The 16,385-nt window shown below is 47.5% G+C and overlaps 1 protein-coding gene across 4 annotated transcripts in view; it reads right to left on the bottom strand.

The window, feature by feature from the left end:
- Window positions 1–16,385, bottom strand: part of LOC121595897 (LIM domain transcription factor LMO4) — a 166,735-nt gene that overhangs the window by 22,166 nt on the left and 128,184 nt on the right. Inside the window, exons 1-4 of one of the 4 annotated variants that reach the window (XM_041920282.1) lie at window positions 11,380–11,547; window positions 5,727–6,312; window positions 3,685–4,345; window positions 3,421–3,574 (exon numbers count right to left, since the gene is read on the bottom strand). In XM_041920282.1, the coding sequence (XP_041776216.1) occupies window positions 3,421–3,574; window positions 3,685–3,946 (416 nt within the window). In that variant the 5' untranslated portion in view covers window positions 3,947–4,345; window positions 5,727–6,312; window positions 11,380–11,547. Of the gene's footprint in view, window positions 1–3,420; window positions 3,575–3,684; window positions 4,346–5,726; window positions 6,313–6,956; window positions 7,282–11,379; window positions 11,548–16,385 lie in introns of those variants that run through there. The other 3 variants (XM_041920284.1, XM_041920283.1, XM_041920285.1) reach the window with 3 other exon arrangements.

The following is a 16,385-nucleotide window of genomic DNA, read 5'->3' as shown; positions in this document are numbered from 1 at the left end:
CATTAACCTTCACTGTGTGTGTGCTTTGGGGTTGGGAAGGTAGGTTAGGGTGCGAGCAGGGGAGAACGTAAGATGAGAAAATCGGAAATTTTTGGTCTAATTTTGCCGCTTTGCTGCTGTTGTATTCGACCAAGCAAGAGTCGTTGCAATTAAATTTGATTCAAAAGAATGTTAGAGCTTCTTCAAACATAATGCATTAATGATCTTTGATCGTTTGCAGATGAAACATGAAAATATTACTAATTTAATTAATTGAACCAAGACGACAGTTCGAACCAAGATGACGCGAAATGAGGGCTTGATGTTCCTTTGGTTCTTTATAAAAATTCTTCATTTAACACTTAAACAAAACTTGCAATTTAAATTCAAAAGAACGTTCCACTAATTTCTCCAAAAAAAGATAAGATCGCGAACAGCATTATCCACCAAAACCCTTTATGTAGCTGCTTGATTGAACGTGTAGTCGCGATGTTTAGGCAATAATACCAAACAACAACAAAAAACCTAACCTAAAACGAAGGTTCAGCTCGCACTCACCTACACACACACACACACGGCGTTGGCGAGAAGGTCTAGTATGAATCATTTCGCCATCCGTTTCCGCAAGTTCAACGGTAGTAAAGCGCCTCCCGAAGAAAGGGCGGTCAACCTCCAACACCCACCCAAATGGGAGCAGGAGCACGGACAGTGCTGCGAGGGGGGGGGGGGGAGGAGAGGAAAAGGGTGCTAATCGAGCTGACGATGGGCTCAAACGAGCGTAAATGGTGCAGGATGCGGCAGTTGGGGAGCCCCGAGGAGCGAAGCCCTGAAAGCGCCCGCCTCGCACAACGATTGACACTTCAACCCCTGGGGGAGAACGTACACATCCGAGGCATACACATAGAATGTGAGTCAACGTGTGTGTGTGTTTGTGTGTGAAAGGGGAGTTCCTGCACGCACGCAATAACGTGCTAGTTTCGTTCACATGCCGCTTCGGTCTGTGTTTTGTATGTGGAAAACTAGCTACACGCACCTCATACGAACTCACCGACGACTCGTGGTTCAACGGTGACGATCCTAAGAACGTACCAAGACGTACTGGTAAGCTTGAATGCATTGAAAAGTTTATGGAACAAATACGACAGCCAAATTGTTGATTGGAAACAATCATTTGGAACTGAAAATCTTTCCAAAGATGGGCTTTATTCCTACGCTGATACGTGTTTGCACAAAAGAAACATCCAAATGCAATATCTTGGAATGCTGCAGACCGCACCAAAGCAATAAGCTTTTATATAATTAATATTGCCCATTTCACATCGTTCCCAAAATCCCTTAATACCCATCCCGAAAGCCTTGCCGAAAATGTTGGAAGTTAATTTAGCCAAAACTTTTCAACTCACTCTTCCGGCTGCGTCCACCCGCCGACTAGGACGAAGCGTACCGCTGCTGGCGGGCTTAAGGCTAGGTCGCCAGCGGCAGTGCCACAGCAAACTCGTTTCATCTATATGCTCATGTTGCTGTTGCTGCCAATGCTGCTGCTGCCGCTGCTGTGGATGCATGTGGGTGGCGGTTCCCCTTCGCTTCCATTACCATTACCATCACCACCAGTGCACGAGAGAGAGAGAGAGCGAGAGGGATGGGGCACCCCTGTAGGCACCCGGGGACCCGGCCGCTACACCCAAAGTGAGTGAGTTTCTAATTGACATTTTCTTAATTAAATTAGCAGTATTATGATTCAATTACTCAGAGCAACGGCAGAGCCAGGGCTGTTTCTCATGCGCTGCGGAAGATTGAGAAACGATCCAGTGCTCATGAAGGGCACGACGCTTCATGCAGCGGGGTGGACCGCGCGTGGGGTTTCCTTTTGCAATATAGCCCACCACCCATGCGGCTCTTCCCCACCATTGCGTTGCGTGTGTGTCCCCCCCCAGAGTGATGTGAGCTTTGGCTTTAGCAAATTAGAAAACGAAAAGGCAACCCGAAAGCGGATCGGGATTAGTGCGAAAGCACGCAAACACGTACGACCAGCACTGCATACAGCAGTAGCAGTGAGAGAGAGCAGCAGCAGAAAGGTTCAAGCAACCCGTTTTTAAGACGTACAAGAATCAATCTTCTTGGCCTACGATCGGGATGGGTGGTTGTATTTCTTTCCTTCCCTTTTTCCCCCTGCACAATATTGACGCACGAGTTGCTCAAACAATTCCTAAAAGCGTCACGTGTCGGATGGAATTGAAACGTTGCAGCAGCAGCAGCAATAGTTATTCTTATTGTATTGTACACTCACACACAGAGAGAGATGCCGTAATCAAATCATTGTCTATCTTTCAGCCGCACGCGACCACCAAAAATAAGGGGGAAGAAGAGAAGGGAACCGAAATAAAACTCCATTTCCCCCCGGTCGAACTGGCGGACTGGTTTTGGCACAATTCCGCAATTAGCTTGATGCAGTAATAAACTAACAAAACGGGGTGGGCTGCACCAAGAACAAGCCATGGCAGATCTCTCTCGCTCGCCCGGCTAGCAGTCAGAATGTGCAAGCGAGGCTTGTATCGTGTCCGGGGGGATGATGATGTTGCCCCCTTCCCCTGCGATGCTGGAACTGGAAAGACGGCACTTATTCTCGTTTGTGAAATTGCTCATAAAAAGTGTTCCTTCCTGAAATGAAGACGAAGGCACCACGACCCGAAGAATGTGTTTTATACTGCATTTGGAAGGCCGTTTGTACGCATCAGTGTGTTGCTTTGTCTGTAGCACTTAGCTTTAATTATATATTTATGCTGAGACACATAAACAAGTGTTCAATGCAAATGCCAAGCGAAACCACAAGGAGGGGAGCAGGAAAAGCAGAAATACATATCAAACCGAGCGAAGCTCAGCTTTCGTACAGGAACATAAATCGGAGCTGCAAAGACGTAAAAGAAATCCTTCTTCGAACTCTTGGCTCGCACCGTGTGGGTATCATGTTTCCACCTTCACAAAAATGGGAAAGAAAACACCTTTTTTACGGTAGACAAAAACCCTCCGTGTACCAACCACACAAACGCACACACGGTTGTGGTTGGACAATGGGCGAGTGGGGAACAGAATTTTTAAACCACAAGACGCGTGCACTTGTGAGGATTCGAATTTGGAAGTTTTCAATCGCCACCACGCAACGTTTTCGAAAGAACCCCTCGAAGGCCTTGATTTGTATGACACGCGTGCAGACATGTTTTTATGTGTGGTGTTATGCAGAGATTTTTTTTATGGTGTTTTAAGACGATTGCAATAGAAAAGAGAGAAAGCCTAACCCTCAAACACTGAATTATTGAATTATTATTGGTATTGAATTACCAAACAGTCAAAGGAAAAGAGGCTTAGCTTGGAACAATGTCTGATGTATCGAACCAAAACTTCAACAATCTCATTCCAATAGTTTAGACTTAAACAGCTACTAACCTGGAGTAGTCGGCTTTGCAGAGTATCATGCCGCTGCGCGTGTAGCAACTGGAACCGATATCAGCCAGCATCGCACCGCAGCAGGAACATTTCAAGCAGGAGTTGTGCCAATATCGGTCCAGCGCGTGCAGAAAGAAGCGTTCCGTGATTTTGCCTGCGTTCGGGGAAACGGAGAAATGGGGTGAAACGATCAAACAATTAGTAATGACTGCTAGCGGGCACCACTTTTCCCGACCTCTCCTGAGCCACCTCTTCCACACCTACCTCCACATCCGGCGCAGTGTTTCACCGGTCCACCGCCGTTGCCGCTGTTCATCTGATGGAATCCCTGCTGCCCGTCCATCTGGCTGACCATCGAGTTTGGACCGCCGCCACCACCGCCACCGCCACCGCCACCACCACCGCCGCCACCACCCCCACCGTGGCCATTATGGTGCGGGGTTAGCTGCGGGTAGCTGCCGGCATTGTCCGGGCTGGGCGAGTGTGGCGAGGACAGATCCGAGTACGGATGGTAGTGGGGATTCATTGCTATTGAGGCGGCCAGCTTGACGGATTTTGGCTGACGCGTTTGTCGTAACGGCGTGTTGGACGGCCGCGACAACGCACACGCACACGGGTGGGTGGGTAAGGTAAAAAAAGAGACTACACGCTCACGGGCACACGGACACGAGGATTTTCCCGTCGTATGGGAAGCAGATTAACGCTTTTCACTTTTCTGTTTTTTTCTTATTTCCACTGTTTTCGTTCACTTATCGGAAGAAGCAGTTGATGCACTTGATTCGACACCACAGTACAGACACACAAACAGTTGTGATTAGAGATTTCGGTTCGAGGTTTTTACACTCATTTGCACAGGTTTTATTCTTGATTCACAACACATTGAATCGGTCACTCTTCTACGTTTCTGCAGTTTTCACTAACAAGCCTGAAAGAGAGATAATACAAATATTATTAAACGGGTCATCCACTTCGGTGTAGGTGATTGGACGCACAACGCTCTACTCTTCCCTGTCTCTTTGTAAAACTCCCTGCTGCAAAACTACAAAAGCTTCATTCATGGCAATGAAATCACGCTTTACAAAACAAAACACAAAACTGCTAAACACACAGAGCCGCAGTGTAAACTGCAAGCCCACTCCAAACACCAAACGGACCGTGTGTTCATCAGCGAGCACACCCCATTGACGACGCTCGTCCGCCCGACAATCGAACTTATCGTCAATGAAACCACCAACAGTAAGAAAAGTGCAAACAGCAGATAAATGCAACCTCGACGACGACGACGACCGACCGACCACGACCGACGTTGCAGCGGCAGCAAACAACAGCTGCTTCGAATGCACTTTTTGCACTCAACTTCGCTGCATTCGCAAAACTATAGCTCACTTCCGTTCCATTTCTTATCGAATCGAATGGGTATGAAGCGGTCAAAAAGAAGAATATGAAGAAGAAGCAGGCAGAGAAAGGGAGCGAGCGAGAGAGAACTGGACAAGTAAGACGGAACGAGCAAATAAAGAAGATAAAACGCGTTTTATCGTGGCGCGTTAGGTTGTCTGCTCACCCTTGCGCTGAAAGATTGCGAGTAGACGACGAACCTTTTCTGTTTCCCTGACTGACTTCAGACAGCAGTAGTAGCAGCAGCAACAGCAAGAGGGGAAGGACCTTTCGCAAAAGTTTTGTTATCAATGTTTAATGTGCGCGATGATGGGCCCAGTTTCCAAATCCACACTCGGTCCATTTTGGAACCGATTAACCTTATGTTGGAAATCGCACATCTCTGTCATCCCCGAGCCCGAGCTCAAACGCGCTCCTTCCCACTACCCGCACGGTCTGATAAGATAAAATTTATTATTTCCTGCACCCGATGGGGGTACTTGCATCCACTGTTTGTCTAATTGGCGCATTGTTTTCCTGGCTATTTATTTTACTATTTGATTTCGATCCGCGTTCGTTTCGTTTCGTGTCGTCCCAAAAGTCCCCCGGACGACCGCAAACCAATGCAGTAGGAATGGTTCGGGTTTTTGTACTGTTTCTACCCGATTTAAGCCCTGCTCACGCTAACCGGGTGCCTATTATTTTATTGTGTCCCCTCCACAGCTCTAGCTTTCCTGCCTTGCAACACTTATCTTGATTCTCATTAAAATCATATAAATATTTTCCTCAATCTGCTGCTCACACGACACTTTTTAGGGTTCTGGAAAGCAGCCCTACTCTCTCTCTCTCTCGCTTCACTTCACCTCGCGTTTCACCAAGCTATTGTTTCGGTTTGTGTTAACAATTATTTTTAATTAAACAGTAGTACTTACAGCAATCGGAAATCTGTCGTTTGTATTGGAACGTGAGAATGTTTGCTCGAATGAACCAGACGAGCATTTAACTATCGTTCAGCGTCAGTGGGTAAAATACGTTAAGCATTTAGAGCTAGTTTTAATCGATCTTTGTAATGGGTTTGCTTGTTAAACTATTTTCCAACAGCAGATCTGTGTACACATATTACACCAACATTGCACATGGACGTTTTGCCACAGTTTCACACAAAAATAGACACCAATTTCACCAACACCTTCACTTGTCGCGCTTCCGACACCACAATTAACGACCAGACGTTTGCAAATATAACTTTATTTCTTTTGCACAATTTCACACTTTACACTTTACGTCACCACGCAATTGCTTTCTGAGACACGACACAACCACACACCTAATCACACACATTAAGAAGCACTGTTTGCCGCCTCTTTCACTGCACTTGCACACACTTTCTTGCACTTGCAGGCGAGACAGTTGGTGACGATTTTTCGATGCCCAAGCGACGTCGTCACACAAGCACAAGCAAGCAACAAATAGCCTCTTTGGGTTGCTGGAAGAGTGATCGACGACGTTCTCTTTTTCCTGGAAGCGGGATGACAAAGACGAGAAGAAAGGTTTAAAAGAAAATACACACAATTAGTACCAGGGGGTAAAAGAGGTAGACAAAGTGAAGGGGATAAAAACGATCTTTCGGTGTTCGTGAACTACAACAAGCGCTGCGAAGGAGTGGAAATAAAAGAAGATAAATAAATATGTTGAAGGGACATTAAAAAACCGTCCCCTCGTCTACGATATGACGCGGACGCAAATGGTGGCAAGAACGCAAAGAGAAAATAAAATTTTGGAAACGACTCAACTCCAAAACTATCCGAACTGCATTGCCGTGCAGCCGTGTTTGCCGATAAGAGGAGCGCGTTGGGATAAAAACAAAAGCCCGAAAAATATTCCATTTTCAACGCCTCGGCGTCCTCCTCCATCACATGCTGTGCCCGTTTCTGATTTTATTGTTTCCAAGGATGCAGAGCACTATAAAACTTATCACCAAACGTTTGGTACCCCATTAATGAGGGACCGATTTATTGGCTTTACCGTTTTGCCTCACAAATGAGCAATAAAATAATTGAATTAAAGAAATTCCCGACCAGGTAGGCAACTAATAAAATGAAGGGAAAATCCCCAAAAACCCCCAGAAAATAAAGGATGCCTGATGGGTCGAATGTCCTTACGAGCTACGACGACGACGACGACGGCGACGTGTGTTTGAAGAAATTTCCCAAAACTGCTGCCAACACCGCCAGGATCCCGAAAAGCTGATGCGTTTGCGTTCGTTGTCGTACGGCAACTGAAACGTCAACAGCCAGCGTTCGTGCTGACGAGTTTTCCCAAAAAACCGCGTGGCCCTATACGCACGCACCGCCGCGGTGTGTGTGTGTGATGGGTGGTGCAATGTGGGTGCGATGGTGGAGACGGGGGCTATTCCCCATCAGCCAGAACGGGAAAACGGCGAAACAGAATGCGTCGATTGTGCGCCCTGCGCTGGTGTGGCGAGAAGTGAGAGACAAGTTCATCTCACGCGCCCAACAAACGCAAGCTCACTGCGTCTCACTAAATACGGTAACTCAGTTTGATTGCACTCTCTCTCTCTCTCTCTCTTGGCTTGCCCACAATGAGTGAATGTATCAGTGAGTGAGAGAGAGAGAGGAAGAATTAACGCATTTGCTCTTTCTCACACAAGTACCGAGAGCATCGACTCTCACACGGTGAGATGAGAAGCATGTTGCTCGATAGCGCGCGCATTTGTGTTTCTATGCTGCTGTTGGAATGTGTAGACAAACCGTTCATGTTGTCCTTTTTATTGCGTTTCATAGTGTGCGAGCGAGTGGTTGCGATTGTATTGGAAGCATTGCACACCAGGTGTGAGCGAATGGTAGGGTTTGCCTTGCTATTGCAGTTAGCAAGGGTAAGGTACGGAAAGGGGCTGTTGATAGAAACGGTGTTGTTGGACGTTTCTCGTAGTTACTGAGACCGACCGCGTGCACAACAGCCGTCGGGAAACGCACCAACGGAAGCGGTGCAAGGGTGATGGTAGAAATAATTGGAAAAGGATTAGGTTTAATGCAATATTTATTTTCGACGCAAATGATGGTAGGATTTATATCTAATTACATCTTTTACTTGCGGATTATTCAAGAACTATAAATTGAATTAATGCACAAGAACGTTTCATTTTGAATTTTGACACTCGCATTCGTTTAAATGCACATCACATTTAAGCACAATTCAATACTCTACACATTTCTGAGAGGTATTCAACTGAATAATAATGCTATTTAATCTGTAATTTTAAGCATACGCACTTCCTCCCTTCGTCTGGGTCAAATTACATTCCAATCGCGTAGGCCCCCACACAATCAAATGTGAGTGCCCTTTTTATCGATTACGCGCGTGCACTCCCCCTTTGCTGTAATAAAAATGCATCTTTCCAACAAACAAACCCTCCAGCCGCCTCCTTTCCGCTGGCCACAAAAGCAATCGTCATCAAACTCTACCGCACACATACACATACACACACACACATATTCCATATCCCGGCACACAATATACCGAATCGGCGCACACGGCACAGAGCCACAGAGCACACACAATCCAAAGTAACCGCCACCGCGAAACCTTTCTTCCGCGCACAAACATACGAGAAGGGAGTAGGGGGTGGATGTGTGGGGGGACGCTCGTTAGTGTGTATGAGCAATGTTGTTAGCTAAAGGAGAGAAATGGCCAATTAGCGAATGGATTTTCCTCCCAAGCCGGCCCCCCCCCTCGACTTGCGCGCTTCTCAATACGAGCTGACGGAGTGTCGGGAAAACACGCACACATTCACGAAAAAAAAGAGACACAGAGAGAAGGGAAGAGAAGGAGAGATAGAGAGAGGAGGCATGACGGCGGCACACGACTTAGGGCGCACTTCAATTCCAACGCCGAGATTGGTTTTCGAAAAAAAAACTTTTTTTATATATGCACAGGAGTGTTGTTTTGTTTTTGTTTTTGTCTTTGTCGGAGCCATGGAACATCGAGTCGAATTTTCTTTTCTTTTTTTCTTATCACACCACACACACACACACGATGGTACTGGAATTCGTTTTTCCTATCCCCAATTAAAGGGAATGTGTAAGCGTCTCGAGCGAGCATAGAGCACAGACGCACGCATGTACACACAAGGGAAGTAACAAAAACACACCACACCAACAAGAGATTATCACACACACACACACACACACACACACACACACACACACACACACACAGACAGCCACTTTCGTATAGATCGTTATCGGCAAGCAATTAATGGGATGAAGAGGGAAAGGCCCTCCCCGACCAAGCAAGAACAAAATAAATCATTCAGCACGCTGGCCGGCTGACTCACGCGGATCACTCTCTTTAATGAACACACACCCACACACAAACACACGGCAAACACCAAACCACACGAGAGAGAAAACAATCCCCGTTTCAAAATGATGAAAATATTAATTTTCTAAATGGCCTACTTTAATCGCGCGTCACACCACCAAATCAAACACACTCGCCCTCTCCCCCATTCCAATCTACGGAAGAGTGATGGTGTCACCGCCGAGGGGATAAGGCGGAAAAGAAGAAAGTGCGAAAGAAATCAAGCCAGAACAGTGGCCTACTGTATGCAAAAAAAAGCAGCGTCGTTCTTTTAATTATCATTTACACTCTCCACGCAAAGTGCAATCGCATTTCGCGTCTCCCACCCAATCAAACCCCCCTCGAAAAAGGATGTGTAAAACATGGCCAATAAAAGTGAACGATCTTTTTTTTTTTTGGCGATGGGGAAATTAAGATGGATTAGGCTGTTTTTTTCTTCTACCGCAAAGGGGGGTTTATGGGGAGGAACACATGCGCCAGCTCGTCGCGGCGCGAATTAGAGACATTCATCATCATCAGTATCATCATCACCATCATTTTCTACACAACTTTCACACACACACACACACACTGGGCAGAGAGAAAGAGAGGGCTAAATGGTTCTATCGAAAAAGCAGAAGAAAATGAACAAATTCGATGTCAAACAGAAGCCTGCCGTCGTTGCCTCAAATACAACAAAACAACAACAGCAAAAAAACACACACACACAAGACCGCACATAGCACCAGACAGATAGCAGACACACAAACATACACACACACATAAACGTAGGAACAGCATCCCGTATCACAAAACAGCCGGCAACCAACAGCAGCAACAGCACCAGCAGCAGCAGCAGTAATGAGTGAGGATTTTAATTAAATTAATTAAAGCATTTTGGTTTTTTCACTCGCGTCTTCTTCCTCTCGCTCTCTTTCTCTCTCTCTTTTCTTGTGCTTGTGTGCGCGCGCGTTTCCATCTCCGACGACGTTTCCCACCCTTCGTACCGGCTTTTCATCCCGTCACCCTTCGCTTCACCCTTCCCGCTTTCCCCTTGTGTCGTGTACCCCTTTCGCATAACAAATTGTGCAGCAGCACGTTTGCCATTTTTTTGTGTCTGCTCGGTTTGCCTGCTGCTGCTGCTGCTTGGTGCTGCTGCTTGGTGCTGCTGCTCCCGCGGTCTGCTCTTCTTTTCTCTGCTATTTTCTCTGAGATTTGTCTTGGTTCGTTCTTGGTGTGAGCGTTTTTTTTTTGTTGCCGTCTTTTGTGTGCCATTTTGATCTTGTGAGGAGGCATTGCGATCCGAGCGCGCGAGAAAAACGAGCGCGCGAACTCACAAAACTCCGACACGGCGTCTTCGTGAAGGGACAGAGACTCGCCGCACATACACACGCACGCACGCACGCACACACTTTCAAGCGCACCACTCTCCCCGCACACACTCAAACACACAGGAAACACGCAGGGACGAAGAAGGACTCGCTTTCGATGTGTGTGCGAAAACGGAAAAGGGCAACGGAGAGCAGCAAAAAAGGGAGGCCACGGATTCGTTCTTTCTCTTTTGCTCAGGTACAGCACACAGGCCAGGATGCTTCTCTCTCTCTCTCTCTTTCTCTCGCACACAGACACAGAGTCACAACAGATATCGCAGCAGACCGTCGTGTGTTCGGTCGATTTGTTCGCACAACTCATCATCATCGTCCGCTTCAACCGTTAATCACTCTGCGTGGTTCTTCTGTTGATTCGCTTGTTGTTTTTTTTGTTTCATTCTTTCTTTGGGGTAAGAAATTTGAGCAAAAGCAATAAGCACAGGGTATCACAAAACTAGGGAAGACATTTAAAAGCAACCGTAAGATGGACTTCTAATACGACTTGGGGACCGTTTACAAAAGGGTAACACTAGCAACAGCACAGCCACAACACAGTAGTCACCAACAGCATTAAAGGCAGAACTTTAGATGTTCTATATTAGCCTTTGTTTTGCGCCGTACGAAACCGACACCAACACTCTCTATTTGTTTTGTTACAGTGCTTCCACACACAAAGCACACGGGGATCATTGGTCTGGAAGCACGCCGCTCTGACCCGTTATCCACAACCACCAGCGGAAGAATTTCTGTTTCGATTTCTGTCGGCACACAAGCACACCGGAATAAAACGAATGCTGAATTTGCCTCAAAAACTAACGATACAGCACCACCGAACGCACACGGGAACACCTACCGGAGCTGAATGATGTTGGCGGAGCAGAAGACCACCAAAAACCTAAACCGACGGTTACTTTGGGCTACACACACGACAAACGTATGCGTTGGATGTATTCGAAAGCGGACAAACGCGCGGCACTCCTCCCGAGGGCAGAAACGTCTTTGCACGACCGTGGCTGCGAGTGAACTGAGAGCCGGGTGAGCGTAAAACTCGTCTCGAACCGTCGGGCTCTCTCGCTCGCTCACCGTTTGGTACCGGCCGTTGCCAACGACAACCGCGGAGAGTGCGTGCGTGCAAGGTGGTGCAAGCGAGAAGCAACGAATCCCTCTCTCGCTCATTCTTTCACACGACGGCAAACCGAATTCCATTCCCCATTGCTCTCCAGTGTAAGCTCTCTCTTTCTCTCTCTCACTCACTCTTCTTTCGTACGGCGTTTGCCCTTTCCACGGTGCGTCGCGTTGTGCTGTCGCTAATGCCGTCATTAGAAGTAAGAAAAAAGCGAAAAACAAATAAAAACCGCGTGGAAATTTAAGATATCTTCGTTGCGCGCGCTCTCTCTCTCTCTCTCTCTCTCGTGTCGTTGCTTTTACCCATTTGCTGGGGAGCGTTTCCTCACTGCTTTGTCTTGATCTTGCCTGAACATAAACACTACGGCTACGCTGTCGCTGTTGCTATAGTTGCCATAGAAATGGCAGGAAAACAATCACCCCCACTACCACTACCAACTCAACCACCCCAGTGGGGTGGATGTCCTAATGGTGCACAAAAGTTCGCGCCTGGTAAGCGGAACATTCTTGGTCCGGCATTCGATCGAAATTCGAACTCCCCCCCCACGGCAATCCCGGTCCAAGGTAGAATGGTGGTAGGGTCCCGAAATGTCTACAAACACCCAATTACCACCAAAACGACGCACCACCCCCCACCACCCGGGGAAATGGGTCCGGGCACGTATTCCGTTCTCCCCAGTAAGAAGCTTCCCCTACCCTGTAGACACACACACGCACTCAGACCGCGCTTACTTCAAATTAATAAAACATTCTTCGACTCCTTTCCGAACCCGCTCCGGCATCCGCTGTTTCGCTCTAGCCTTCTCCCTTCGCACTAAAACTCACCCCTCCTGTGGGTACACACACACACACAAACACCCGTACACCCCATTAGAAGCCGGTCTGCGTCCTTGCATCCTAATTCTCCAACACCGACACCGTAATGAACGAACTTCGAACGATCCCTGGACCACCACCCGAAAAGGACTTTTCCCTTGGCCACCCCCGGCCTTTTCCACCATTTACGGTACTGGCTGGCCGGAAAATCACCCATTCCCCCTACACCGGTCAACATTCCATCATTCAGCCCGTTCTCTCTCGCTCACTCTCTCTCTCTTTCCGATTTCCACCTCGTCTCTCCCACCGAAAACCATCCATTTGCCAGTAAAAGGAAAACTGTGCAGCGGGAAAACGCGACTGGAAAGCGATTAGAGTTGCCGCTTTCCTTCTCTCTTCCTTCCCTTTCGCTCGCCGCCTCCTCTCCGCATCCTGAAAGAAAATCCTAGCGAGGGAAAATCGGAAGTGCAGACAGCGTGTCTTCCTCGTCCCTTTCCTGATCGCCTGCTTTGCCTTGGCCCGCCAAAGTCCAGTCCAGTGGAGGTTCAGTCATTTACAAGTCCTCCCTCCCTCGTACGGAATGAGCGGGTGGGAACGGTGTGTGTGTATGTGTGTGTGAGTGGAGCGACCTTTGACGGTCGAAGGATCGAAATCGAAACACCGATTGAAACAGGCGCAAATGCACAAGGCACAAGGAGCGAGCGCAGCGGGCACACACACGCCCGGCGAATAGGCGAACGGTTGGTACACAGAAACGGACCCACTCACACACATGATGTAGGTGTCCTATCCACCGAAGAGAAGAAGCTCTCGAGATGGGAGTAATGATTGCAATATTTATGTTTGTACAGAATTTAATTGCAACCGTTCAACCCGGTGTTGCAGCCAACATGGGAACGGGTTTTCTCGATCGTTTCTAGCAATTCACTCTGTGTGTTTGTGCTATCTTTTCCTTTACGAACGTCTACTACTATTTTGCCCTTAAGCAATAGTAAAATAAAAGACGTTTATAGACAACTGCAAAGAAATACTAAATAGATGTAATCCAGAAAAGAGCAAGATATTCTACATTTTTTATCCTTCTCTAAATAAAAAGCGACTTGATTGTAACACTTTGACGAAAATTGTAGCACACTGTAACGCTTCGAGCGCGCATTTGACACCGTGAAAAAAGGACACGCGCTCTACCAGATCCCACTCTCCTCCTTCCACCCACCCATCGAGTTCGTTCATTACGCGTTCGTAACACGAGCAGGAAACTTTTGCTTCATTTCAGCCCCATCTACCATCCCAACACCCTTCCCCCCTCCCTCCCACGCATCCCGGGCAGCATCCCATTTCAATCAACAACATCCCATTAGCCGGGCCAGGGAAATTTCGGCTGCACCAAAGGATAAAAATGGCAACCACCCCTTTAGCCGGGCGGACGGCTTCGGATTGGGTGGGTGGTGGTGGAGGAAGGGAAGATGGTGAGTGTATCTGCCATCCCCACAGCCTCGTTCCATTGCTGATTCGGTAGGGGGGGGGGGGGGGGGGAACGACGAGCCATACCATTAATTAGAAAATTTTAATTCAACCCTTCAATTTTTAATAAGCTTCTTGTTAAAATGACATAAATTTTTAATTAAAATTTAATTATCATTATTGTGCGGTGTGCGGGACGATGTCACGGCGTTGGGGTGGTCGATGAGAAGGAGGGCGAGAGAGTGCGAATCTTTTAAGAGAGTGAGAGAGAGAGAGAAGCATGTGGAAACGTTCCTTAGGATGTGGCACTGTGCAGCTCCAACCGTTGGCGAAAGTTCGCGCAAGTGGGTTGGGTGCGGATGAAAGGAGTGAGAATATTGCAGGAAGAAGGAAAATCGGTGCCGGTGCTGCTGACGCTCAGTGTCGTTGGATGTTGGATTGCCTTTCTTTTTTTCGATTTTTTGCTAGAGAAAAGAACGAAAAATCTAATCGGTTTCCTTTCGGGACGGTTTCACGCGAGGACACCGTTTAGATGGGGAAACCCCCGTTTCCACACACTGGATAAAGGAGAATTCGTTAAATGTTTTTGAGTTTCCTGCTGTGTGAAGCACTGTTTTCAGTTGATATTGATATGTTCGTGTGTGTGAGTTTGTAAAATAATCAATATTAGTTTCTGCTATTTTATCAGTTATTGATAAAATTGAAGTAAAAATTGCTAAAAAGCTCATTTCATATTTCGTACTCCCCCTAAACTAATTATTCGGAATTGATCATTTTCCAAAAATATTCCAATTACTCGAATAATCAAACATCAAGCCCGCCTAGCACCGCTCGAAACCTCGTCGCAGGAAAACACGTCGTTTCAAGGGCCACTAATCGCACGATTAGAACGCGCGGATAATGTAATTGAGAACGCGAGAAAGCTATCGAATGCTGATGATACTACCGAGCTATCACACACACACACACACACACACATACAAACACATCCACCCAGCAAGAGTTTGGGAAACGGCAGGAACGTTCCCTCCTTCCAAATGCAGCCAATTTTCTAGAAGATCTGCGCTCCACCGTATCCTCCGCTCAGCGGCTCCATTCGCGTCTTAGCGCTAATTGAATTGTGCCAAAGGGGACCCAAAGACACAAAAAAGCAATGGCAAGAGTTTGGGTGAGGGGAGGACGCACATTTCGTCCTTGTTCTCGTCCTCGCTTGCTCGCTCTCCTTCGCTCCTTCGCTCCAGCACATCCTTTTTGTCGGTACGAGGCGAACCTAACGAACGAACGAACGAACGAACGAACGGCGCACGTTTGGCTGCAGGGGTTTTCCCGCTATCGTTGCTTTCCGTTTCACTCGCTCGCCCGCGGGAAAACGGGGCGACACACAAGGGCGAGGGCAAGATTTGATTGAGGGACGGATGTTAATTAGAAAATAAGTAAACAAAAACGCGAAACCATTCCAGCTCCAGCAGAAAAGAAGCAGGCTTTGTGTCTGTGTGGGTAGCGGGGGTGTCCCTGCTTGATTGCCCTCGAGATGCGACAAACCGGTCGGCTGACGCTCCGGAGCACTAGACATGGTCTGTGTGGATGTGGTGGTAACAAAGGCTTGAGTCATTTGATTCCGGCTCCGAACCGCAATTGATTGGGGAGCGACATAGCGACGGGCAAGAGAGGACGCGGTGGGAATGGCCAGGGGGATGATTGATGGAATTTTACTATAAAACGTGCAGAATTTCGGAGTGAGCGATGGAGTAGGCGAACCACCACCAACACCACCAACAACCAGCCGACGCAAAGAGACGTTTGGACGTTGGCGACGAACCCAAACTCCAAACAGGACTGACTCTCATTGCCGTTTTCGTGTACGAAAACCGAATTAGTAAGAAACAATTGATCTTAATTGAAATGAGTTCGGGTTGAACGAATTCGATAAATACCGGAAGATTGCTTGCTGGTGGGGAAGAAACAGGGGCCCAAAAAACACAAACGAAGAGGCGGGGTGGCGGTAAAACGGTTTTCTCACCCATCCACAATCTAATCATGCTGGAAGCTCTGGAGTCTCTGTGCTGTTAGGTGGATGGCTTCTTCAGTAGCAGCATCCCCCACCCCACAAAAGCCATCGCCCGGGTGTCCAAAAAACGGAGGAACGAACGAGAGAGCGATGCATCAAGGAGAAAGATCCATTTATCATATTGAGCGTGAGGTCCATTTGTATCGCTAACACGGGTACGGTACGGTACGGGAGGGAAAACAGGCGTGATTGGAAAGTGTCCGTGTATCTACACCAGCAAAGCGAGGTGATGCTGGAGTCGGGAGTCAGTTTCGATGGTTACAGTTTTTCGGTGTTTCGTTTTGCTAGTTTTGCCCGGGCCGGATTTTCTTTTTCAATTACCGGAATGGTGCTCGATTCGGGGAAAGAAGCTGGAAGTGAAATTAATTAACAATTTAGCATTTGCC

The sequence above is a fragment of the Anopheles merus genome, chromosome 3R (genome assembly GCF_017562075.2).
Source record: "Anopheles merus strain MAF chromosome 3R, AmerM5.1, whole genome shotgun sequence".
In the NCBI taxonomy this organism is placed as follows: Eukaryota; Metazoa; Arthropoda; class Insecta; order Diptera; family Culicidae; genus Anopheles; species Anopheles merus.
Note: the sequence above shows the minus strand (reverse complement) of the source record. Positions and strands in the feature narration are given on the sequence as shown.